At 43.3% G+C, this 27,497-nt stretch overlaps 1 protein-coding gene across 2 annotated transcripts in view; it reads left to right on the forward strand.

Moving 5' to 3' along the window:
* dpys (dihydropyrimidinase) overlaps positions 1-27,497 on the forward strand; it is a 48,601-nt gene that overhangs the window by 3,421 nt on the left and 17,683 nt on the right. Inside the window, exons 2-7 of one of the 2 annotated variants that reach the window (XM_014158408.2) lie at positions 906-1,064; positions 2,024-2,203; positions 20,795-20,984; positions 21,405-21,561; positions 21,979-22,120; positions 23,056-23,198. In XM_014158408.2, the coding sequence (XP_014013883.1) occupies positions 906-1,064; positions 2,024-2,203; positions 20,795-20,984; positions 21,405-21,561; positions 21,979-22,120; positions 23,056-23,198 (971 nt within the window). Of the gene's footprint in view, positions 1-905; positions 1,065-2,023; positions 2,204-20,794; positions 20,985-21,404; positions 21,562-21,978; positions 22,521-22,563; positions 23,199-27,497 lie in introns of both variants that reach the window. The other variant, NM_001173939.1, reaches the window with a different exon arrangement.

The raw sequence follows: 27,497 nt of genomic DNA on the forward strand, positions 1-27,497 counted from the left end.
TATCTCCTGCATTTGACTCTACTCCTTCCTCCTGCCCTAAGTACCCGTGACACCTCTGGTCTGATAAAACAAAAATAGAACTGTTTGGCCATAATGACCATTGTTATCTTTGGAGGAAAAAGGGGGAGGCTTGCTAGCCAAAGAACAACATCCCAACTGTGAAGCACAGGGGTGGCAGCATCATGTTGTGGGGGTGCTTTGCTGCAGGAAGGACTGGTGCACTTCACAAAATAGATGGCATCATGAGGGAGGACAACTATGTGGCTATATTGAAGCAACATCTCAAGGCATCAGTCAGGAAGTTAAAGCTTGGTCGCAATTGAGTCTTCCAAATGGACAATGACCTCAAGCATACTTCCAAAGTTATAGCAAAATGGCTTAAGGACAACAAAGTCAAGGTATTGGAGTGGCCATCACAAAGTCCTGACCTCAATCCCATAGAAATGTGTGGGCAGAATTGAAAAAGCGTGCGCGAGCAAGGAGGCCTACAAACCTGACTCAGTTACACCAGCTCTGTCAGGAGGAATGGGCCAAAATTCACCGAACTTATTGTGGGAAGCTTGTAGAAGGCTACCCGAAATGTTTGACCCAAGTTAAACAATTTAAAGACAATGCTACCAAATACTAATTGAGTGTATGTAAACTTCTGACCCACTGGGAAGGTGATGAAAGAAATAAAAGCTCAAATAAATCACTCCACTATTATTCTGACATTTCACATTCTTAAAATAAAGTGGTGATCGTAACTGACCTAAAACAGGGAATTTCTACTTGGATTAAATGTCAGGAATTGTGAAAAACTGAGTTTAAATGTATTTGGCGGACCACCCTACTGGATATACCCCATACCACCCCCCTAAACCCTAACCACCTCTCTAAACCCTAAACCTGCTCTTTGTACCCAGGCTGCCCTGGCAGGAGGGACCACCATGATCCTAGACTTTGTGATCCCCCAGAGAGGCACTTCCCTGCTGGAGGCCTATGATAGGTGGAGGGACACGGCTGACGCCAAGGTCTGCTGCGACTACTCCCTCCATGTGGCAGTCACATGGTGGAGCGACAAGGTAGTGCCCCCTGTTATATCTATAATCTATTTTCTATCCTGAAAAAAAGTGCGCATCAGACTCATGCTCATGTGTGACGAGGTACCCTTCCCTGCACCCTCTATTGCTTTACCAAGCGAGAGACCGGGGTTCAGATCCCACGGGTTACATTTGTACAGATTATTACAAAAATTATGAAACATTCCTGTCCCAGACTGAAATGTTTCATTTATTTGTCTTGATCTGTGAATGTTTTGTGAGATTGGGCAGGGCTTAGAACTTTGTTTGTTCTGGCCTGATGCCATCAAATATACAGGGTTTTTATAAAATAGCAGACTTGTTTTAAAAATGAGGGACACTTACTGTAGATTCAATCCAATCAGCGTTATAGCACAGTTGACATTTAAAGGTAATTTCCGTTTGAGACAAAAAATGTGTTTATGGTGAATGCTGCCTCCGCCAATGTGGGAAAATTGCCTTTAAAGGGTGCATATCCGACAAATCCCAGCCTTAATCTTTGCAATATCTACTTTAGTTAAAAACTGGGTGGTTTGAGCCCTGAATGCTGAATGGCTGACAGCTGTGGTATATCAGACTATATACCACGGGTATTACAAAACATTTATTTTTACTGCTCTAATTACGTTGGTAACCAGTTCATAATAGCAATAAGGCACCTCGGGGTTTGTGATATATGGCCAATATACCACGGCTAAGGGCTGTATCCAGGCACTTCACGTTGCATCGTGCGTAAGAACAGCCCTTAGCCGTGTTATATTGGCTTTATACCACACCTCCTCGGGCCTTATTGCTTAAATAACATCCCAACAGGAAATAGCATGTGGTAATAGACTCCATGGAGACCTGGGACGGACAGTATGTCAATACATGGTTTTTACAGAAATGTTAACAGTCTTATCTCTCAGCATTTAAAATAAAAGCAAGCTGAACTAATTAGCTTTTTGCTAAACCCATTCTAGGTCAAAAAGGAAATGGAGACTTTGGCCAAAGAGAAAGGTGTCAACTCCTTCAAGATGTTCATGGCATACAAGGATGTGTTCATGCTTCAAGACCATGAGCTGTATGCTGCGTTTTCCCAATGCAAAGAGATTGGAGCTATAGCCCAGGTGCACGCAGAGAATGGAGACCTTATTGCAGAGGTATTCCCAAACATTTCTGACCACAACACAGTCAATATGGCTCAAACATGGGGTTTGTTCAGTTTACTTCAACGTTTGCGGCGTTGTGTGACGGTTTGTATCGAACGACACATTGCCTCCAAACGGTACACACCATTCATCAACAACATTTGAGGTAAGTTTGCTCCCTTTTAGTAGGTGTGGTGAGGTGTGCCCTGATCAATTTAAGTGTGACCATTTGAAATTGTAAAAATCGTGCAGCAAACCATACGGTAATTGCCATCTGGGTCACCATAATTACAATATTCTTCTACTGGTCGTTAAGTACATTAACGCTTTTGTTGAATTTAACGTTGCACACTGTTCTGTCGCACCCGAGAAAAGACTATGGGTGTGTTAAAAAGAAACCATGGAACCTTGTGGGTAACAATGTACCGATACAATATCCCATGAACCAGGACAGAACAAAGGTTAATTTAACAACTGCTGGTGAGAAATTACCTAACTAAATTACCAGACTAAGCAAATACATAATTTTTAAAGGGACAGTCACGAGTTCCTATTAACTGTCCACTCAGTGTGTAAGTATTCCAGAGGTCATTGGTTTAGGTTAATATTTAATCCTGATGTAGCCTAATAGAAGACTAGACTAAAAAGGTACAAGCCATGCAAAATGAACCCTGTCCAAGCCACGCAAAACTAACCCTGTCCAAGCCACGCAAAACTAACCCTATGCAAGCCACGCAAAACTAACTCTGTAAAAGCCACGTAAAACTAACCCAATCCAAGCCATGTAAAACTAACCCGATCCAAGCCATGTAAAAGTAACCCTATTCTAGCCATGTAAAACTAACCCTATTCGTAAATGGAAGAAACACAAAAGAACTGTCAATATCCCTCGGCCTGGGGCTCCATGCAAGATCTCACCTCGTGGAGTTGCAATGATCATGAGAACGGTGAGGAATCAGCCCAGAACTACATGGGAGGATTTTGTCAATGATCTCAAGGCAGCTGGGACCATAGTCACCAAGAAAACAATTGGTAGCACACTACGCCGTGAAGGACTGAAATCCTGCAGCGCCCGCAAGGTCCCCCTGCTCAAAAATACATATACATGCTCGTCTGAAGTTTGCCAATGAACATCTGAATGATTCAGAGGACAACTGGTGAAAGTGTTGTGGTCAGATCAGACCAAAATGGAGCTCTTTGGCATCAACTCAACTCGCCGTGTTTGGAGGAGGAGGAATGCTGCCTATGACCCCAAGAACACCATCTCCACCATCAAACATGGAGGTGGAAACATTATGTTTTGGGGGTGTTTTTCTGCTAAGGGGACAGGACAACTTCACCGCATCAAAGGGACGATAGACGGGGCCATGTACCGTCAAATCTTGGGTGAGAACCTTCTTCCCTCAGCCAGGGCATTGAAAATGGGTCGTGGATGGGTATTCCAGCATGACAATGACCCATAACACACGGCCTTGGCAACAAAGGAGTGACTCAAGAAGAAGCACATTAAGGTCCTGGAGTGGCCTAGCCCGTCTCCAGATCTTAATCCCATAGAAAATCTGTAGAGGGAGCTGAAGGTTCGAGTTGCCAAACGTCAGCCTCGACACTTTAATGACTTGGAGAAGATCTGCAAAGAGGAGTGGGACAAAATCCCTCCTGAGATGTGTGCAAACCTGGTGGCCAACTACAAGAAACGTCGGACCTCTGTGATTACCAACAAGGGTTTTGCAACCAAGTACAAAGTCATGTTTTGCAGAGGGCTCAAATACGTATTTCCCTCATTAAAATGCAAATCATTTTATAACATTTTTGACATGCGTTTTTCTGGATTCTTTTGTTGTTATTCTGTCTCTCACTGTTCAAATAAACCTATCATTAAAATTATAGACTGATCATTTCTTTGTAAGTGGGCAAAAGTACAAAATCAGCAGGGGATCAAATACCTTTTTCCCCCACTGTAAAACTAACCAGATTCAAGCCATGCAAAACTAACCCGATCCAAGCCATGTAAAACTAACCCTACCCAAGCCATGTAAAACTAAACCGATCCAAGCAACGCAAAACTAACCCGATCCAAGCCACGCGAAACTAACCCGATCCAAGCCACGCTAAACTAACCCGATCCAAGCCAAACAAAACTAACCCGATCCAAGCCACGCAAAACTAACCCTATCCAAGCCACGCAAAACTAACCCTATCCAAGCCACGCAAAACTAACCCTATCCAAGCCACGGAAAACTAACCCTATCCAAGCCACGCAAAACTAACCCTATCCAAGCCACGCAAAACTAACCCTACCCAAGCCACGCAAAACCAACCCTATCCAAGCCACGCAAAACTAACCCTATCCAAGCCACGCAAAACTAACCCCATCCAAGCCGTGTAAAACTAACAACATGCCAGTCACGCAAAACTAACCCCATCCAAGCCACGTAAAACTAACCCTATCCAAGCCACGTAAAACCAACGCTATCCAAGCCATGTCAAACCAACCCGATCCAAGCCATGTCAAACCAACCCGATCCAAGCCATGTTAAACCAACCCGATCCAAGCCATGCAAGCCATGTTAAACCAACCCGATCCAAGCCATGCAAAACTAACACTGTCCAAATCCCATGTAAAACTACCCCTATCCAAGCCACATAAAACGAAATCTGTAAAAGCCAAGGAAAACTAACCCTATACAAGCCATGTAAAACTAACCCTATCCAAGCCACGTAAAACTAACCCTATCCAAGCCACGTAAAACTAACCCTATCCAAGCCACGTAAAACTAACCCCATCCAAGCCACGTCAAACCAAACCTATCCAAGCCATGTAAAACTACCCCTATCCAAGTCACGTAAAACTAACTCTGTAAAAGCCACGTAAAACTAACCCTATACAAGCCATGTAAAACTAACCCTATCCACGTCACGCAAAACTAACCCTATCCACGCCACGCAAAACAAACCCTATCCACGCCTTGCAAAACTAACCACATGCAAGCCACGTAAAACTAACTCTGTCCAAAGCCCAAGAAAAACTAACCCTATCCAAGCAATGTGAAACTAACCCTGTCCATGCCATATAAGACGAACCATATGAGACCCATGCAAAACTAACCCTATCCACGCCACGCAAAACTAACCCTATCCACGCCACGCAAAACTAACCCTATCCAAGCTACGCAAAACTAAACCTATCCACGCCACGCAAAACTAAACCTATCCACGCCACGCAAAACTAGACCTATCCACGCCACGTAAAACTAACCCTATCCACCCCACGCAAAACTAACCCTATCCACGCCACGCAAACAAACCCTATCCACCCCACGCAAAACTAACCATATCCACGCCACGCAAAACTAACCCTATCCACGCCACGCAAAACTAACCCTATCCACGCCACGCAAAACTAACCCTATCCACGCCACGCAAAACTAACCCTATCCAAGCCACGTAAAACTAACCCTATCCAAGCCACGCAAAACGAACCCTATCAAAGCGACGCAAAACGAACCCTATCCAAGCCACGCAAAACTAACCCCATCCAAGCCGTGTAAAACTAACAACATGCCAGCCACGCAAAACGAACCCCATCCAAGCCACATAAAACTAACCCCATCCAAGCCACATAAAACTAACCCTATCCAAGCCACGTAAAACCAACGCTATCCAAGCCATGTCAAACCAACCCTATCGAAGCCATGTCAAACCAACCCGATCCAAGCCATGTTAAACCAACCCGATCCAAGCCATGCAAAACTAACACTGTCCAAAACCCATGTAAAACTACCCCTATCCAAGCCACGTAAAACGAAATCTGTAAAAGCCACGGAAAACTAATCCTATACAAGCCATGTAAAACTAACCCTATCCAAGTTACGTCAAACCAACCCTATCCAAGCCATGTAAAACTACGCCTATCCAAGCCACGTAAAACTAACTCTGTAAAAGCCACGTAAAACTAACCCTATCCACGCCACTCAAAACTAAACCTATCCACGCCACGCAAAACTAAACCTATCCAAGCCACGCAAAACTAAACCTATCCACGCCACGTAAAACTAACCCTATCCACGCCACGCAAAACTAACCCTATCCACCCCACGCAAAACTAACCCTATCCACGCCACGCAAAACAAACCCTATCCACCCCACGCAAAACTAACCCTATCCACGCCACGCAAAACTAACCCTATCCAAGTTACGTCAAACCAACCCTATCCAAGCCATGTAAAACTACGCCTATCCAAGCCACGTAAAACTAACTCTGTAAAAGCCACGTAAAACTAACCCTATCCACGCCACTCAAAACTAAACCTATCCACGCCACGCAAAACTAAACCTATCCAAGCCACGCAAAACTAAACCTATCCACGCCACGTAAAACTAACCCTATCCACGCCACGCAAAACTAACCCTATCCACCCCACGCAAAACTAACCCTATCCACGCCACGCAAAACAAACCCTATCCACCCCACGCAAAACTAACCCTATCCACGCCACGCAAAACTAACCCTATCCACGCCACGCAAAACTAACCCTATCCACGCCACGCAAAACTAACCCTATCCACACCACGCAAAACGAACCCTATCCAAGCCACTCAAAACTAACCCTATCCACGCAAAACTAGCCCTATCCAAGCCATGTAAAACTAACCCGATCCAAGCCATGTAAAACTAACCACATGCATGCCATGTAAAACTAACCACATGCATGCCATGTAAAACTAACTCTGTCCAAAGCCCATGTAAAACTAACCCTATCCAAGCCATGTAAAACTAACCTCATCCAAGCCATGTAAAACTAACGCTAACCAAGCCATGTAAAACTAACCACATGCAAGCCATGCAAAGCTAACCCGACCCAAGCCATGTAAAACTAACTCTGTCCAAACCCATGAAAAACTAACCCTATCCAAGCCATGTAAAACTAACCCTATCCAAGCAATGTAAAACTAACCCTATCCATGCCATATAAGACGAACCATATGAGACCCATGCAAAACTAACCCTATCCACGGCATGCAAAACTAACCCTATCCACGCCATGCAAAACTAACCCTATCCATGCCATGCAAAACTAACCCTATCCACGCCATGCAAAACTAACCCTATCCACGCCATGCAAAACTAACCCTATCCACGCCATGCAAAACTAACCCTATCCACGCCACGCAAAACTAACCCTATCCACGCCACGCAAAAACTAACCCTATCCAAGCTACGCAAAACTAAACCTATCCACGCCACGCAAAACTAAACCCATCCACGCCACGCAAAACTAAACCTATCCACGCCACGTAAAACTAACCCTATCCACCCCACGCAAAACTAACCCTATCCACGCCACGCAAACAAACCCTATCCACCCCACGCAAAACTAACCATATCCACGCCACGCAAAACTAACCCTATCCACGCCACGCAAAACTAACCCTATCCACGCCACGCAAAACTAACCCTATCCACGCCACGCAAAACTAACCCTATCCAAGCCACGTAAAACTAACCCTATCCAAGCCACGCAAAACGAACCCTATCCAAGCGACGCAAAACGAACCCTATCCAAGCCACGCAAAACTAACCCTATCCAAGCCACGCAAAACTAACCCCATCCAAGCCGTGTAAAACTAACAACATGCCAGCCACGCAAAACTAACCCCATCCACGCCACGCAAAACGAACCCTATCCAAGCCACTCAAAACTAACCCTATCCACGCAAAACTAGCCCTATCCAAGCCATGTAAAACTAACCCGATCCAAGCCATGTAAAACTAACCACATGCATGCCATGTAAAACTAACCACATGCATGCCATGTAAAACTAACTCTGTCCAAAGCCCATGTAAAACTAACCCTATCCAAGCCATGTAAAACTAACCTCATCCAAGCCATGTAAAACTAACGCTAACCAAGCCATGTAAAACTAACCACATGCAAGCCATGCAAAGCTAACCCGACCCAAGCCATGTAAAACTAACTCTGTCCAAACCCATGAAAAACTAACCCTATCCAAGCCATGTAAAACTAACCCTATCCAAGCCATGTAAAACTAACCCTATCCAAGCAATGTAAAACTAACCCTATCCATGCCATATAAGACGAACCATATGAGACCCATGCAAAACTAACCCTATCCACGGCATGCAAAACTAACCCTATCCACGCCATGCAAAACTAACCCTATCCACGCCATGCAAAACTAACCCTATCCACGCCATGCAAAACTAACCCTATCCACGCCATGCAAAACTAACCCTATCCACGCCATGCAAAACTAACCCTATCCACGCCACGCAAAACTAACCCTATCCACACCACGCAAAACTAACCCTATCCAAGCTACGCAAAACTAAACCTATCCACGCCACGCAAAACTAAACCCATCCACGCCACGCAAAACTAAACCTATCCACGCCACGTAAAACTAACCCTATCCACCCCACGCAAAACTAACCCTATCCACGCCACGCAAACAAACCCTATCCACCCCACGCAAAACTAACCATATCCACGCCACGCAAAACTAACCCTATCCACGCCACGCAAAACTAACCCTATCCACGCCACGCAAAACTAACCCTATCCACGCCACGCAAAACTAACCCTATCCAAGCCACGTAAAACTAACCCTATCCAAGCCACGCAAAACGAACCCTATCCAAGCGACGCAAAACGAACCCTATCCAAGCCACGCAAAACTAACCCTATCCAAGCCACGCAAAACTAACCCCATCCAAGCCGTGTAAAACTAACAACATGCCAGCCACGCAAAACTAACCCCATCCACGCCACGCAAAACGAACCCTATCCAAGCCACTCAAAACTAACCCTATCCACGCAAAACTAGCCCTATCCAAGCCATGTAAAACTAACCCGATCCAAGCCATGTAAAACTAACCACATGCATGCCATGTAAAACTAACCACATGCATGCCATGTAAAACTAACTCTGTCCAAAGCCCATGTAAAACTAACCCTATCCAAGCCATGTAAAACTAACCTCATCCAAGCCATGTAAAACTAACGCTAACCAAGCCATGTAAAACTAACCACATGCAAGCCATGCAAAGCTAACCCGACCCAAGCCATGTAAAACTAACTCTGTCCAAACCCATGAAAAACTAACCCTATCCAAGCCATGTAAAACTAACCCTATCCAACCCATGTAAAACTAACCCTATCCAAGCCATGTAAAACTAACCCTATCCAAGCCATATAAAACAAACCATATGAGACCCATGCAAAACTAAACCTATCCAAGCCATGTAAAACTAAACCTATCCAAGCCATGTAAAACTAAACCTATCCAAGCCATGTAAAACTAACCCCATCCAAGCCATGTAAAACTAACCCCATCCAAGCCATGTAAAACTAACACTAACCAAGCCATGTAAAACTACCCACATGCAAGCCATGCAAAGCTAACCTGGTCCAAGCCATGTAAAACTAACTCTGTCCAAACCCATGTAAAACTAACACTATCCAAGCCATGTAAAACGAACCATATGAGACCCATGCAAAACAAACCCTATCCAAGCCATGTAAAACTAACCATGTTCAAGCCATGTAAAACTAACCCCGTTCAAGCCATGTACAACTAACCCCGTTCAAGCCATGTACAACTAACCACATGCAAGCCATGTGAAACTACCCACATGCAAGCCATGCAAAACACTAACCACATGCAAGCCATGCAAAACTAACCCTATCCAAGCCATGTAAAACTAACCCTATCCAAGCCATGTAAAACTAACCCTATCCAAGCCATGCAAAACACTAACCACATGCAAGCCATGCAAAACTAACCCTATCCAAGCCATGTAAAACTAACCCTATCAAAGCCATGTAAAACTAACCCTATCCAAGCCATGTAAAACTAACCCTATCCAAGCCATGTAAAACTAACCCTCTCCAAGCCATGTAAAACTAACCCTATCCAAGTCATATAAAACTAACCCTATCCTAGCCATGTAAAACTATACCTATCCAAGCCATGTAAAACTAACCCTATCCAAGCCATGTAAAACTAATCCCATGCAAGCCATGCCAAGCTAACCCGATCCAAGCCATGTAAAACTAACCCTATCCAAGCCATGTAAAACTAACCTTATGCAAGCCATGTAAAACTAACCCTATCCAAGCCATGTAAAACTAACCCTATCCAAGCCATGTAAAACAAACCATATGAGACCCATGCAAAGCTTACGCGATCCAAGCCATGTAAAACTAACCCTATCCAAGCCATGTAAAACTAACCCTATCCAAGCCATGTAAAACTAACCCTATCCAAGCCATATAAAACTAACACTATCCAAGCCATATAAAACTAACCCTATCCAAGCCATATAAAACTAACCCTATCCAAGTCATATAAAACAAACAGTATGAGACCCATGCAAAACTAAACCTATCCAAGCCATGTAAAACTAAACCTATCCAACCAATGTAAAACTAAACCTATCAAATCCATGTAAAACTAAACGTATCCAAGCCATGTAAAACTAAACCTATCCAAGCCATGTAAAACTAAACCTATCCAAGCCATGTAAAACTAAACCTATCCAAGCCATGTAAAACTAAACCTATTCAAGCTATGCAAAACGAACCCTATCCAAGCGATGCAAAAGTAACCCCATCCAAGCCATGTAAAACTAACCCCATCCAAGCCATGTAAAACTAACCCCATGCAAGCCTTGCAAAGCTAATCCGATCAAAGCCATGTAAAACTAACTCTGTCCAAAGCCCATGAAAAACTAACCCTATCAACGCCATGCAAAACTAACCCTATCAACGCCATGGAAAACTAACCCTGTCCACGCCATGCAATACTAACCCTGTCCACGCCATGCAAAACTAACCCTGTCCAAGCCATGCAAAGCTAACTCCGTCCGAGCCATGCAAAACTATACCTATCCAAGCCATGTAAAACTAACCCTATCCAAGCCATGTAAAACTAATCCCATGCAAGCCATGCAAAGCTAACCCGATCCAAGCCATGTAAAACTAACCCTATCCAAGCCATGTAAAACTAACCTTATGCAAGCCATGTAAAACTAACCCTATCCAAGCCATGTAAAACTAACCCTATCCAAGCCATGTAAAACAAACCATATGAGACCCATGCAAAGCTTACGCGATCCAAGCCATGTAAAACTAACCCTATCCAAGCCATGTAAAACTAACCCTATCCAAGCCATGTAAAACTAACCCTATCCAAGCCATATAAAACTAACACTATCCAAGCCATATAAAACTAACCCTATCCAAGCCATATAAAACTAACCCTATCCAAGTCATATAAAACAAACCATATGAGACCCATGCAAAACTAAACCTATCCAAGCCATGTAAAACTAAACCTATCCAACCAATGTAAAACTAAACCTATCAAATCCATGTAAAACTAAACGTATCCAAGCCATGTAAAACTAAACCTATCCAAGCCATGTAAAACTAAACCTATCCAAGCCATGTAAAACTAAACCTATCCAAGCCATGTAAAACTAAACCTATTCAAGCTATGCAAAACGAACCCTATCCAAGCGATGCAAAAGTAACCCCATCCAAGCCATGTAAAACTAACCCCATCCAAGCCATGTAAAACTAACCCCATGCAAGCCTTGCAAAGCTAATCTGATCAAAGCCATGTAAAACTAACTCTGTCCAAAGCCCATGAAAAACTAACCCTATCAACGCCATGCAAAACTAACCCTATCAACGCCATGGAAAACTAACCCTGTCCACGCCATGCAATACTAACCCTGTCCACGCCATGCAAAACTAACCCTGTCCAAGCCATGCAAAGCTAACTCCGTCCGAGCCATGCAAAACTAACCCCGTCCGAGCCATGCAAAACTAACCCTATCCACGCCGTGCAAAACTAACCCTATCCAAGCCGTGCAAAACTAACCCTATCCAAGCCGTGCAAAACTAACCCTATCCAAGCCGTGTAAAACTAACCCTATCCAAGCGGTGCACAGCAAACCCTATACAAGCCATTTAAAACTAATTATGTCCAAGCTATGTAAAACTAACCCTACCAAAGCCACGTAAAACGAACCCTATCCAAGCCACGTAAAACTAACCCTATCCAAGCCACGCAAAACTAACCCTATCCAAGCCACGCAAAACTAACCCTATCCTACCTAGCCTTTAAAACTAACCCTATCCTACCTAGCCTTTCAAACTAACTAACCCTGTCCAAGCCATGTAAAACTAACCCTATCCAAGCCATGCAAAACTAACCCTGTCAATGCCATGCAAAACTAACCCTGTCAATTCCATGCAAAACTAACCCCGTCCAAGCCATGCAAAACTAACCCCGTCCGAGCCATGCAAAACTAACCCCGTCCAAGCCATGCAAAACTAACCCCGTCCGAGCCATGCAAAACTAACCCTATCCACGCCGTGCAAAACTAACCCTATCCAAGCCGTGCAAAACTAACCCTATCCAAGCCGTGCAAAACTAACCCTATCCAAGCCGTGTAAAACTAACCCTATCCAAGCGGTGCACAGCAAACCCTGTACACGCCATGCACAGCTAACACTAAACAAGCCATTTAAAACTAATTCTGTCCAAGCTATGTAAAACTAACCCTACCAAAGCCACGTAAAACTAACCCTATCCAAGCCACGTAAAACTAACCCTATCCAAGCCACGCAAAACTAACCCTATCCTACCTAGCCTTTCAAACTAACCCTATCCTACCTAGCCTTTAAAACTAACCCTATGCAAGCCATGCAAAACGAACCCTGTCCAAACCATGTAAAACAAACCCTGTCCAAGCCATGTAAAACTAACCCTATCCCAGCCATGTAAAACTAACCCTTTCCAAGCCATGTAAAACTAACCCTATCCCAGCCATGTAAAACTAACCCTATCCAAACCACAGAAAACTAACCCTATCCAAGCCACGCAAAACTAACCCTATCCAAGCCACGCAAAACTAACCCTATCCAAGCCACGCAAAACTAACCCTATCCTACCTAGCCTTTCAAACTAACTAACCCTGTCCAAGCCATGTAAAACTAACCCTATCCAAGCCATGCAAAACTAACCCTGTCAATGCCATGCAAAACTAACCCTGTCAATTCCATGCAAAACTAACCCCGTCCAAGCCATGCAAAACTAACCCCGTCCAAGCCATGCAAAACTAACCCCGTCCAAGCCATGCAAAACTAACCCCGTCCGAGCCATGCAAAACTAACCCCGTCCGAGCCATGCAAAACTAACCCTATCCACGCCGTGCAAAACTAACCCTATCCAAGCCGTGCAAAACTAACCCTATCCAAGCCGTGCAAAACTAACCCTATCCAAGCCGTGCAAAACTAACCCTATCCAAGCCGTGTAAAACTAACCCTATCCAAGCGGTGCACAGCAAACCCTATACACGCCATGCACAGCTAACACTATACAAGCCATTTAAAACGAATTCTGTCCAAGCTATGTAAAACTAACCCTACCAAAGCCACGTAAAACTAACCCTATCCAAGCCACGTAAAACTAACCCTATCCAAGCCATGCAAAACTAACCCTATCCAAGCCACGCAAAACTAACCCTATCCTACCTAGCCTTTAAAACTAACCCTATCCTACCTAGCCTTTAAAACTAACCCTATGCAAGACATGAAAAACGAACCCTGTCCAAACCATGTAAAACAAACCCTGTCCAAACCATGTAAAACTAACCCTATCACAGCCATGTAAAACTAACCCTTTCCAAGCCATGTAAAACTAACCCTATCCCAGCCATGTAAAACTAACCCTATCCAAGCCACGCAAAACTAACCCTATCCAAGCCACGCAAAACTAACCCTATCCTACCTAGCCTTTAAAACTAACCCTATCCTACCTAGCCTTTCAAACTAACTAACCCTGTCCAAGCCATGTAAAACTAACCCTATCCAAGCCATGCAAAACTAACCCTGTCAATGCCATGCAAAACTAACCCTGTCAATTCCATGCAAAACTAACCCCGTCCAAGCCATGCAAAACTAACCCCGTCCAAGCCATGCAAAACTAACCCCGTCCAAGCCATGCAAAACTAACCCCGTCCGAGCCATGCAAAACTAACCCTATCCACGCCGTGCAAAACGAACCCTATCCAAGCCGTGCAAAACTAACCCTATCCAAGCCGTGCAAAACTAACCCTATCCAAGCGGTGCACAGCAAACCCTGTACACGCCATGCACAGCTAACACTATACAAGCCATTTAAAACTAATTCTGTCCAAGCTATGTAAAACTAACCCTATCTAAGCCACGTAAAACTAACCCTATCCAAGCCATGTAAAACTAACCCTATCCAAGTCATATAAAACTAACCCTATCCTAGCCATGTAAAACTATACCTATCCAAGCCATGTAAAACTAACCCTATCCAAGCCATGTAAAACTAATCCCATGCAAGCCATGCAAAGCTAACCCGATCCAAGCCATGTAAAACTAACCCTATCCAAGCCATGTAAAACTAACCTTATGCAAGCCATGTAAAACTAACCCTATCCAAGCCATGTAAAACTAACCCTATCCAAGCCATGTAAAACAAACCATATGAGACCCATGCAAAGCTTACGCGATCCAAGCCATGTAAAACTAACCCTATCCAAGCCATGTAAAACTAACCCTATCCAAGCCATGTAAAACTAACCCTATCCAAGCCATATAAAACTAACACTATCCAAGCCATATAAAACTAACCCTATCCAAGCCATATAAAACTAACCCTATCCAAGTCATATAAAACAAACCATATGAGACCCATGCAAAACTAAACCTATCCAAGCCATGTAAAACTAAACCTATCCAACCAATGTAAAACTAAACCTATCAAATCCATGTAAAACTAAACGTATCCAAGCCATATAAAACTAAACCTATCCAAGCCATGTAAAACTAAACCTATCCAAGCCATGTAAAACTAAACCTATCCAAGCCATGTAAAACTAAACCTATTCAAGCTATGCAAAACGAACCCTATCCAAGCGATGCAAAAGTAACCCTATACAAGCGATGCAAAACTAACCCCATCCAAGCCATGTAAAACTAACCCCATCCAAGCCATGTAAAACTAACCCCATGCAAGCCTTGCAAAGCTAATCCGATCAAAGCCATGTAAAACTAACTCTGTCCAAAGCCCATGAAAAACTAACCCTATCAACGCCATGCAAAACTAACCCTATCAACGCCATGGAAAACTAACCCTGTCCACGCCATGCAATACTAACCCTGTCCACGCCATGCAAAACTAACCCTGTCCGAGCCATGCAAAGCTAACTCCGTCCGAGCCATGCAAAACTAACCCCGTCTGAGCCATGCAAAACTAACCCTATCCACGCCGTGCAAAACTAACCCTATCCAAGCCGTGCAAAACTAACCCTATCCAAGCCGTGCAAAACTAACCCTATCCAAGCCGTGTAAAACTAACCCTATCCAAGCGGTGCACAGCAAACCCTATACAAGCCATTTAAAACTAATTATGTCCAAGCTATGTAAAACTAACCCTACCAAAGCCACGTAAAACGAACCCTATCCAAGCCACGTAAAACTAACCCTATCCAAGCCACGCAAAACTAACCCTATCCAAGCCACGCAAAACTAACCCTATCCTACCTAGCCTTTAAAACTAACCCTATCCTACCTAGCCTTTCAAACTAACTAACCCTGTCCAAGCCATGTAAAACTAACCCTATCCAAGCCATGCAAAACTAACCCTGTCAATGCCATGCAAAACTAACCCTGTCAATTCCATGCAAAACTAACCCCGTCCAAGCCATGCAAAACTAACCCCGTCCGAGCCATGCAAAACTAACCCCGTCCGAGCCATGCAAAACTAACCCTATCCACGCCATGCAAAACTAACCCTATCCAAGCCGTGCAAAACTAACCCTATCCAAGCCGTGCAAAACTAACCCTATCCAAGCCGTGTAAAACTAACCCTATTCAAGCGGTTGCACAGCAAACCCTGTACACGCCATGCACAGCTAACACTATACAAGCCATTTAAAACTAATTCTGTCCAAGCTATGTAAAACTAACCCTACCAAAGCCACGTAAAACTAACCCTATCCAAGCCACGTAAAACTAACCCTATCCAAGCCACGCAAAACTAACCCTATCCAAGCCACGCAAAACTAACCCTATCCTACCTAGCCTTTCAAACTAACCCTATCCTACCTAGCCTTTAAAACTAACCCTATGCAAGCCATGCAAAACGAACCCTGTCCAAACCATGTAAAACTAACCCTATCCCAGCCATGTAAAACTAACCCTTTCCAAGCCATGTAAAACTAACCCTATCCCAGCCATGTAAAACTAACCCTATCCAAACCACAGAAAACTAACCCTATCCAAGCCACGCAAAACTAACCCTATCCAAGCCACGCAAAACTAACCCTATCCAAGCCACGCAAAACTAACCCTATCCTACCTAGCCTTTCAAACTAACTAACCCTGTCCAAGCCATGTAAAACTAACCCTATCCAAGCCATGCAAAACTAACCCTGTCAATGCCATGCAAAACTAACCCTGTCAATTCCATGCAAAACTAACCCCGTCCAAGCCATGCAAAACTAACCCCGTCCGAGCCATGCAAAACTAACCCCGTCCGAGCCATGCAAAACTAACCCTATCCACGCCATGCAAAACTAACCCTATCCAAGCCGTGCAAAACTAACCCTATCCAAGCCGTGCAAAACTAACCCTATCCAAGCCGTGTAAAACTAACCCTATTCAAGCGGTGCACAGCAAACCCTGTACACGCCATGCACAGCTAACACTATACAAGCCATTTAAAACTAATTCTGTCCAAGCTATGTAAAACTAACCCTACCAAAGCCACGTAAAACTAACCCTATCCAAGCCACGTAAAACTAACCCTATCCAAGCCACGCAAAACTAACCCTATCCAAGCCACGCAAAACTAACCCTATCCTACCTAGCCTTTCAAACTAACCCTATCCTACCTAGCCTTTAAAACTAACCCTATGCAAGCCATGCAAAACGAACCCTGTCCAAACCATGTAAAACTAACCCTATCCCAGCCATGTAAAACTAACCCTTTCCAAGCCATGTAAAACTAACCCTATCCCAGCCATGTAAAACTAACCCTATCCAAACCACAGAAAACTAACCCTATCCAAGCCACGCAAAACTAACCCTATCCAAGCCACGCAAAACTAACCCTATCCAAGCCACGCAAAACTAACCCTATCCTACCTAGCCTTTCAAACTAACTAACCCTGTCCAAGCCATGTAAAACTAACCCTATCCAAGCCATGCAAAACTAACCCTGTCAATGCCATGCAAAACTAACCCTGTCAATTCCATGCAAAACTAACCCCGTCCAAGCCATGCAAAACTAACCCCGTCCAAGCCATGCAAAACTAACCCCGTCCAAGCCATGCAAAACTAACCCCGTCCGAGCCATGCAAAACTAACCCCGTCCGAGCCATGCAAAACTAACCCTATCCACGCCGTGCAAAACTAACCCTATCCAAGCCGTGCAAAACTAACCCTATCCAAGCCGTGCAAAACTAACCCTATCCAAGCCGTGTAAAACTAACCCTATCCAAGCGGTGCACAGCAAACCCTATACACGCCATGCACAGCTAACACTATACAAGCCATTTAAAACGAATTCTGTCCAAGCCACGCAAAACTAACCCTATCCAAGCCACGCAAAACTAACCCTATCCTACCTAGCCTTTCAAACTAACCCTATCCTACCTAGCCTTTAAAACTAACCCTATGCAAGCCATGTAAAACGAACCCTGTCCAAGCCATGTAAAACTAACCCTGTCCAAGCCATGTAAAACTAACCCTATCCCAGCCATGCAAAACCAACCCTATGCAAGCTGTAACGTTTGTCGTACGTGGTAGTTGAAGTGGACCAAGGCGCAGCATGGTAAGTGTTCATGATTACTTTATTCATAAACACACTCAAACAAAAGCGAAAACGCACAGTTCTGTCAGGTACAGACACTAAACAGAAAACAACCTCCCACAAACACAGGAAGAAAACAGGCTGCCTAAGTATGATTCCCAGGCTGCCTAAGTATGATTCCGAATCAGAGACAATGAGAGACAGCAGCTTCTGATTGGGAACCACACTGGCCCAAAAACAAAGAAACAGAAAACATAAATTTTCCCACCCGAGTCACGCCCTGACTTAACCAAACATAGAGAATAATAAGGATCTCTACGGTCAGGGAGTGACAGCAAGCCATGCAAAACTAACCCAGTCCAAGCCATGTAAAACTAACCCAGTCCAAGCCATGCAAAACTAACCCAGTCCAAGCCATGTAAAACTAACCCAGTCCAAGCCATGTAAAACTAACCCAGTCCAAGCCATGTAAAACGAACCCAGTCCAAGCCATGTAAAACTAACCCAGTCCAAGCCATGTAAAACTAACCCAGTCCAAGCCATGTAAAACTAACCCAGTCCAAGCCATGTAAAACTAACCCTATCCAAGCCATGTAAAACTAACCCAGTCCAAGCCATGTAAAACTAACCCAGTCCAAGCCATGTAAAACTAACCCAGTCCAAGTCATGCAAAACTAACCCAGTCCAAGCCATGTAAAACTAACCCAGTCCAAGCCATGTAAAACTAACCCAGTCCAAGCCAGGTAAAACTAACCCAGTCCAAGCCAGGTAATAAGGAACCCTGTCCAAGCCACGTATAAGGAACCCTATCCAAGCCACGCAAATCTAACCCTGTCCAAGCCACGCAAATCTAATCCTGTCCAAGCCACACAAATCTAACCCTGTCCAAGCCACGCAATCTAACCCTGTCCAAGCCACGCAAATCTAACCCTGTCCAAGCCACACAAATCTAACCCTGTCCAAGCCACGCAAATCTAACCCTGTCCAAGCCACGCAAATCTAACCCTGTCCAAGCCACGCAAATCTAACCCTGTCCAAGCCACGTAAAACTAACCCTGTCCAAGCCACGTAAAACTAACCCTGTCCAAGCCACACAAAACTAACCCTGTCCAAGCCACGTAAAACTAACCCTGTCCAAGCCACGTAAAACTAACCCTGTCCAAGCCTAGACTAGATGAGGAAGTTCTACTCTTGGTGATGTAAGATTTGACAGTTGATTATGAAATACTTTGTCCCATGTGTGTGTGAAATACCTAATGTGGGCTAAGGTATTGGTAAGAAATGTTTCCTTTGAGATTAATAAAGTACCTATATTTTCATCTACCTATGCATCACAGTATGTGCTTGAACTAGTTAACATTGTTTTCAAATCTTCACAGATGTGGATAGCCATTGATGTGGATAGCTATTGATGTGGATAGCCATTGATGTGGATAGCCATTGATGTGGATAGCCATTGATGTGGATAGCCATTGATGTGGATAGCCATTGATGTGGATAGCCATTGATGTGGATAGCCATTGATGTGGATAGCTATTGATCAAGGTGCTTCCTAGAACACAGCCAACATACTCATATCATTGGTGGTCATTTGGTCATGTTATTCATATATGAGTTTAAGATTACCATTTACGTGTCATGGCCTACATAAAGGCACATGAACAGTAGCTCATCTCATTCCTCCATATGAGGTACGGGAACCAAACCAAATGTGTTTTGCACTGTCATGACACTGGAATTACAGTTCATAGCTTTTATGTTGATCATTTTATAATTGATCATTTTACCCCTCTATGGCATTCATTCTTTCGCGCAATTGAAAATTAAGTTATTTTGCAGAGAATGTTTTTATGTTGCTGCAATGTGGAAGCAAAGAGCACAAAAAATGATTAACTAAGGGGGAAACTATTTGACTTCTCTTATTTTGTTTGTTCCTTGTCAATGTCTGAAGGGACAAGGTTCATTACATTTACATTTACATTTAAGTCATTTAGCAGACGCTCTTATCCAGAGCGACTTACAAATTGGTGGATTCACCTTATGATATCCAGTGGAACAACCACTTTACAATAGTGCATCTAAATCTTTTAAGGGGGGGGGGGGGGGTTAGAAGGATTACTTTATCCTACCCTAGGATTACAGTAACTGTCCTCTGTTTTAGCTGAACAGGTGGGTCGGTGTTAACCTGAAAAGATACTAAAAACAGTGTTCACTCAATCCAATATCAGTTACACAAGAAGTCCAAGGATCAACATCTAGTTCTGTTTGATTCAGTTTGGAATGTTCTAGCACTAGATTTTCCAAGGTGAGGTCTGTAGAATGACCACTAGAGGGCAGCAGATGCCCAATATGTAGTCTGTTTTTGGTGACAAAATATTCAGGAGATACATACATTTATTGTGAGCATGTTTAGAGTGAGTTTACAGACAACTTTTATGTAAACAATTAGCAACTAAACTTCCATAGAGTAGTATTTGTAATAAACCCGTTGTCTGTTGGCAAAAAGCATGTAACAAGTCAGCTTCCTCCCTCAACACTACCTGAGGAAAACCTGTTTGCATCATGGTGTAATATTCTATGCTAATCTGCTCATGCTTGTATAACCTTTTGTAACTATTTCTGTGAATATTTCACAAAAGTTTATATGTGTCACACAGGCAGTTTTTATTTTATCTGCCATTTAGGGGGCATTTTTTAAACTGACCTTCTCTCACTTGGCAGGGGGCTAAGAAGATGCTGTCCCTGGGCATCACAGGTCCGGAGGGTCATGAGTTGTGTCGTCCTGAGGAGGTGGAGGCTGAGGCCACCCAGAGAGCCATCACCATCGCCCACGCTGTCAACTGCCCGCTCTATGTTGTCCACGTCATGAGCAAGTCTGCCGCTAAGGTGGTGTCCAACGCACGCAGAAATGGTGAGGGGGCCTTACAATGCCTGCTGGGAGGAACTGTAGGTGGGAAAGAATGACAGAGAGAGAGAGAGAGAGAGAGAGAGAGAGAGAGAGAGAGACGGATGCTATTTAATCTCTCCTCAGACTAATATTATTCTGTTTGTCCTGTTGGTACCTTTGCCACTGTTCCACCCCTTGTGTTGCGCCGTCATGGTGTATTTGACAGACAGACAGACAGACAGACAGACAGACAGACAGACAGACAGACAGACAGACAGACAGACAGACAGACAGACAGACAGACAGACAGACAGACAGACAGACAGACAGACAGACAGACAGACAGACAGACAGACAGACAGACAGACAGACAGAGGCTCAACATGACATGGATGGTGTTCTGTGTTATGTATGCATGTTTTTGGGATGTTTTTGCCCCAACAGGCCGTGTGGTGTTTGGAGAGCCCATAGCAGCAGGACTGGGTACAGATGGCACCCACTGCTGGCACAAAGACTGGGCCCACGCTGCCAAGTTCGTCATGGGCCCACCTCTGAGGCCCGACCCCAGCACCCCGGGATACCTTATGGACCTATTGGCAAAGTATGAAACAATATCAACCTGATCTCACTGTCCCTCTTCTGCCCTTTTCACTGAGTAAAGCATATTAGTTTACACCTTCCATGCACCCTCTGTCACATAAGTGCTCCATAACACTGTCATAACAATGACATAACAGATGTTATAAGCAGTCATGACTAGTGCTATCAGCATATGATCCCAACAGTCATGACTGTTTATAACATACATCACATAATATATGTCAAATTGGAGTGTATGTAACACAGTGTTACCGACCAGCCAGGAACACAGGAACTGGGAAGGTGAACACAGTGGAATCTTTGAAAAAGAAAGGAAAGTGAAACGGCATATTGTCGGTGCAATAGAAATGAATGATAGGCAGTAAAGATGGCTGCCTTACCGTTTAGTGATGTAGATGCTTCTGTTTCGTTCTTCCAGTGATGACCTCAGCGTGACTGGGACAGACAACTGCACATTCTCTGTGTGTCAGAAGGCCCTGGGCAAAGACGACTTTACAAAGATCCCCAACGGAGTCAATGGAGTGGAGGACAGGATGTCTGTCATTTGGGAGAAGGGCGTTGTCAGTTAGGCCTCTCATTCTGCATATCACATCAGTCTTTATTATACCAGTTTCCCAGACAGATTAAGCCTATAGTCCTACACCAAAAAGCATACTAATGGAGATTCTCCATTGAAAGTGATTTTTTTGTTGTTGTCCAGGACAAGGATACAGGCCCTACAAAAATGAGTGGTACTATTTTCAGACGGTTGATTAAGTTCTATAGTACGAGTTAAAAGGTGACAAGTGACATTTCTGCTATGAGAAGAGAAGATAATAAATAGCATAATATAAATTATTATGTGCATCAAGGAGGTTTTTATCAGTCAGAATCAATCCAAACTGTCATAGTGGATGTAGCAGCAGGCTAGCCTTCTTTATCCTTCTCTTTCCATTTATTTCTTCCTCCCTTACTTCTTTATCCTTCTCTTTCCATTTATTTCTTCCTCCCTTACTTCTTTCTGTCCTTCTCTTTCCATTTATTTCTTCCTCCCTTACTTCTTTCTGTCCTTCTCTTTCCATTTATTTCTTCCTCCCTTATTTCTTTCTGTCCTTCTCTTTCCATTTATTTCTTCCTCCCTTACTTCTTTCTGTCCTTCTCTTTCCATTTATTTCTTCCTCCCTTACTTCTTTCTGTCCTTCTCTTTCCATTTATTTCTTCCTCCCTTACTTCTTTCTGTCCTTCTCTTTCCATTTATTTCTTCCTCCCTTACTTCTTTCTGTCCTTCTCCCAGGAAAACGCTTTAGTCGGTTGACCCGGAGGCCATTGCAAAAACTAACATTGTAAAACGCTGACCAAAAATGACAAGTTTTGATATTTGGAGTGAAACTTTGAATCGCTTACTGCACCGTTAAGCATTGACCTTTGGTCAGGTTAATTATGTCAGTAAATATGGAATTTGTCATTCATATCCAGAATATTGAAACTCAGTATTTTGTGTAACTACTTTCCGCAGCATAGTGGGAAAATGGACGAGAATCGATTTGTAGCTGTCACCAGCAGCAATGCAGCCAAAATCTTCAACTTCTACCCCCAGAAGGGAAAGATCGCTAAGGGATGTGACGCTGATGTGGTCATATGGGACCCTAAGGCAACCAGGTGAGACAAGGATAAAGACAATCCAAGACATTTCTCGTTAAACATATAGTGAATTACTGATGTTTAGCTACATTTTTTACTGTTTTGATGATGCTACATTTTAAATCTTTATGTATGCTTATTATCCAACTAGTAGCATTTCATCACTACTATTAACGACGTCTTACACTGCAGATGGTGCAGACAAATCGAGCTTCCCACAAAGCCTGTTTTCAGGGTGAAAAACATTTGGCTAAATACGAAAATAGTTTCATGTTACAGCCTGGATATATCTAGCTATGGGACAGCCTGGATATAACTAACTATGGTACAGCCTGGATATAACTAGTTACTGAACAGCCTGGATATAACTAGCTATGGTAAAGGCCTGGATATAAATAGTTACTGAACAGCCTGGATATAACTAGCTATGGTACAGCCTGGATATAACTAGCTATGAGACAGCCTGGATATAACTAGCTATGGTACAGCCTGGATATAACTAGTTATGGTACAGCCTGGATATAACTAGCTATGGTACAGCCTGGATATAACTAGCTATGAGACAGCCTGGATATAACTAGCTATGGTACAGCCTGGATATAACTAGCTATGAGACAGCCTGGATATAACTAGCTATGGGACAGCCTGGATGTAACTAGCTATGGGACAGCCTGGATATAACTAGCTATGGTACAGCCTGGATATAACTAGCTATGGTACAGCCTGGATATAACTAGCTATGAGACAGCCTGGATATAACTAGCTATGGTACAGCCTGGATATAACTAACTATGGTACAGCCTGGATATAACTAGCTATGGTACAGCCTGGATATAACTAACTATGGTACAGCCTGGATATAACTAGCTATGGTACAGCCTGGATATAACTAGCTATGGTACAGCCTGGATATAACTAACTATGGTACAGCCTGGATATAACTAACTATGGTACAGCCTGGATATAACTAACTATGGTACAGCCTGGATATAACTAGCTATGGTACAGCCTGGATATAACTAACTATGGTACAGCCTGGATATAACTAGCTATGGTACAGCCTGGATATAACTAACTATGGTACAGCCTGGATATAACTAACTATGGTACAGCCTGGATATAACTAGCTATGGTACAGCCTGGATGTAACTAGCTATGGTACAGCCTGGATATAACTAGCTATGTTACAGCCTGGATATAACTAACTATGGTACAGCCTGGATGTAACTAGCTATGGTAAAGCCTGGATATAACTAGCTATGGGACAGCCTGGATATAACTAGCTATGGGACAGCCTGGATATAACTAGCTATGTTACAGCCTGGATATAACTAGTTACTGAACAGCCTGGATATAACTAGCTATGGTACAGCCTGGATATATCTAGCTATGGGACAGCCTGGATATAACTAGTTACTGAACAGCCTGGATATAACTAGCTATGGTACAGCCTGGATATATCTAGCTATGGGACAGCCTGGATATAACTAGCCATGTTACAGCCTGGATATAACTAGTTACTGAACAGCCTGGATATAACTAGCTATGGTACAGCCTGGATATAACTAGCTATGGTAAAGCCTGGATATAACTAGCTATGGGACAGCCTGGATATAACTAACTATGGTACAGCCTGGATATAACTAGCTATGGTAAAGCCTGGATATAACTAGCTATGGGACAGCCTGGATATAACTAGCTATGGTACAGCCTGGATATAACTAGTTACTGAACAGCCTGGATATAACTAGCTATGGTACAGCCTGGATATAACTAGCTATGTTACAGCCTGGATATAACTAGTTACTGAACAGCCTGGATATAACTAGCTATGGGACAGCCTGGATATAACTAACCATGTTACAGCCTGGATATAACTAACTATGGTACAGCCTGGATATAACTAGCTATGGGACAGCCTGGATATAACTAGCCATGTTACAGCCTGGATATAACTAACTACGGTACAGCCTGGATATAACTAGCTATGGGACAGCCTGGATATAACTAACCATGTTACAGCCTGGATATAACTAACTATGGTACAGCCTGGATATAACTAGCTATGGTACAGCCTGGATATAACTAACTATGGTAAAGCCTGGATATAACTAGCTATGGGACAGCCTGGATATAACTAGCTATGGTACAGCCTGGATATAACTAGCTATGGGACAGCCTGGATATAACTAGCTATGGGACAGCCTGGATATAACTAACCATGTTACAGCCTGGATATAACTAACTATGGTACAGCCTGGATATAACTAGCTATGGGACAGCCTGGATATAACTATGGTACAACCTCGATATAACTATGGTACAACCTGGATATAACTATGGTACAACCTCGATATAACTATGGTACAGCCTGGATATAATTATGGTACAACCTGGATATAACTATGGTACAGCCTGGACATAACTATGGTACAACCTGGATATAACTATGGTACAGCCTGGATATAACTATGGTACAGCCTGGATATAACTATGGTACAACCTGGATATAAATATGGTACAGCCTGGATATAACTATGGTACAGCCTGGATATAACTATGGTACAGCCTGGATATAATTATGGTACAGCCTGGATATAACTATGGTAGAACCTGGATATAACTATGGTACAGCCTGGATATAACTATGGTACAGCCTCGATATAATTATGGTACAGCCTGGACATAACTATGGTACAGCCTGGATATAACTATGGTACAACCTGGACATAACTATGGTACAGCCTGGATATAACTATGGTACAGCCTCGATATAATTATGGTACAGCCTGGATATAACTATGGTACAACCTGGATATAACTATGGTACAGCCTGGATATAACTATGGTACAACCTGGATATAACTATGGTACAGCCTGGATATAACTATGGTACAACCTGGATATAACTATGGTACAGCCTGGATATAACTATGGTACAGCCTGGATATAACTATGGTACAGCCTGGATATAACTATGGTACAGCCTGGATATAACTATGGTACAGCATGGACATAACTATGGTACAACCTGGATATAATTATGGTACAGCCTGGATATAATTATGGTACAGCCTGGACATAACTATGGTACAGCCTGGATATAACTATGGTACAGCCTGGACATAACTATGGTACAACCTGGATATAACTGTCATAGTCCGTGTATGTAGGTGGCAGGGAAGTCAGGCGCAGGAGAAAACAGAATGGTTTAAAAATGGAATATTTATTTCCAAAACCAACGTAGAAAAGAATCCGGGTAAAACAATAACCCGTCGCACACCGATATAGAAACAACATGTACATAACAAACAAACAATCACCGACAGAGAAATGAGGGGAATCAGAGGGTTAAATACACAACATATAATTACTGGGATATGAAACAGGTGTGTAAAGAGACCAGACAAAACCAATGGAAAATGAAAAACTGATCAATGGTGGCTAGAAGGCCGGCGACGTCGACCGCCGAACACCACCCGAACAAGGAGGGGCATCAACTTCAGTAGAAGTCGTGACAATAACTATGGTACAACCTGGATATAACTATGGTACAACCTGGATATAACTATGGTACAGCCTGGACATAACTATGGTACAACCTGGACATAACTATGGTACAACCTGGATATAACTATGGTACAGCCTGGACATAACTATGGTACAACCTGGATATAACTACGGTACAGCCTGGATATAATTATGGTACAGCCTGGACATAACTATGGTACAGCTTTGACATAACTATGGTACAACCTGGATATAACTATGGTACAGCCTGGACATAACTATGGTACAGCCTGGATATAACTATGGTACAGCCTGGATATAACTATGGTACAGCCTGGATATAACTATGGTACAGCCTGGATATAACTATGGTACAACCTGGATATAACTATGGTACAGCCTGGATATAACTATGGTACAGCCTGGATATAACTATGGTACAACCTGGACATAACTATGGTACAACCTGGATATAACTATGGTACAGCCTGGATATAACTATGGTACAGCCTGGATATAATTATGGTACAGCCTGGATATAACTATGGTACAGCCTGGATATAATTATGGTACAGCCTGGATATAACTATGGTACAACCTGGATATAACTATGGTACAACCTGGATATAACTATGGTACAGCCTGGATATAACTATGGTACAACCTGGATATAACTATGGTACAGCCTGGATATAACTATGGTACAACCTGGATATAACTATGGTACAGCCTGGATATAACTATGGTACAACCTGGATATAACTATGGTACAGCCTGGATATAACTATGGTACAACCTGGACATAAC

Source organism: Salmo salar, chromosome ssa02, assembly GCF_905237065.1.
Source record: "Salmo salar chromosome ssa02, Ssal_v3.1, whole genome shotgun sequence".
Taxonomy (NCBI): domain Eukaryota; kingdom Metazoa; phylum Chordata; class Actinopteri; order Salmoniformes; family Salmonidae; genus Salmo; species Salmo salar.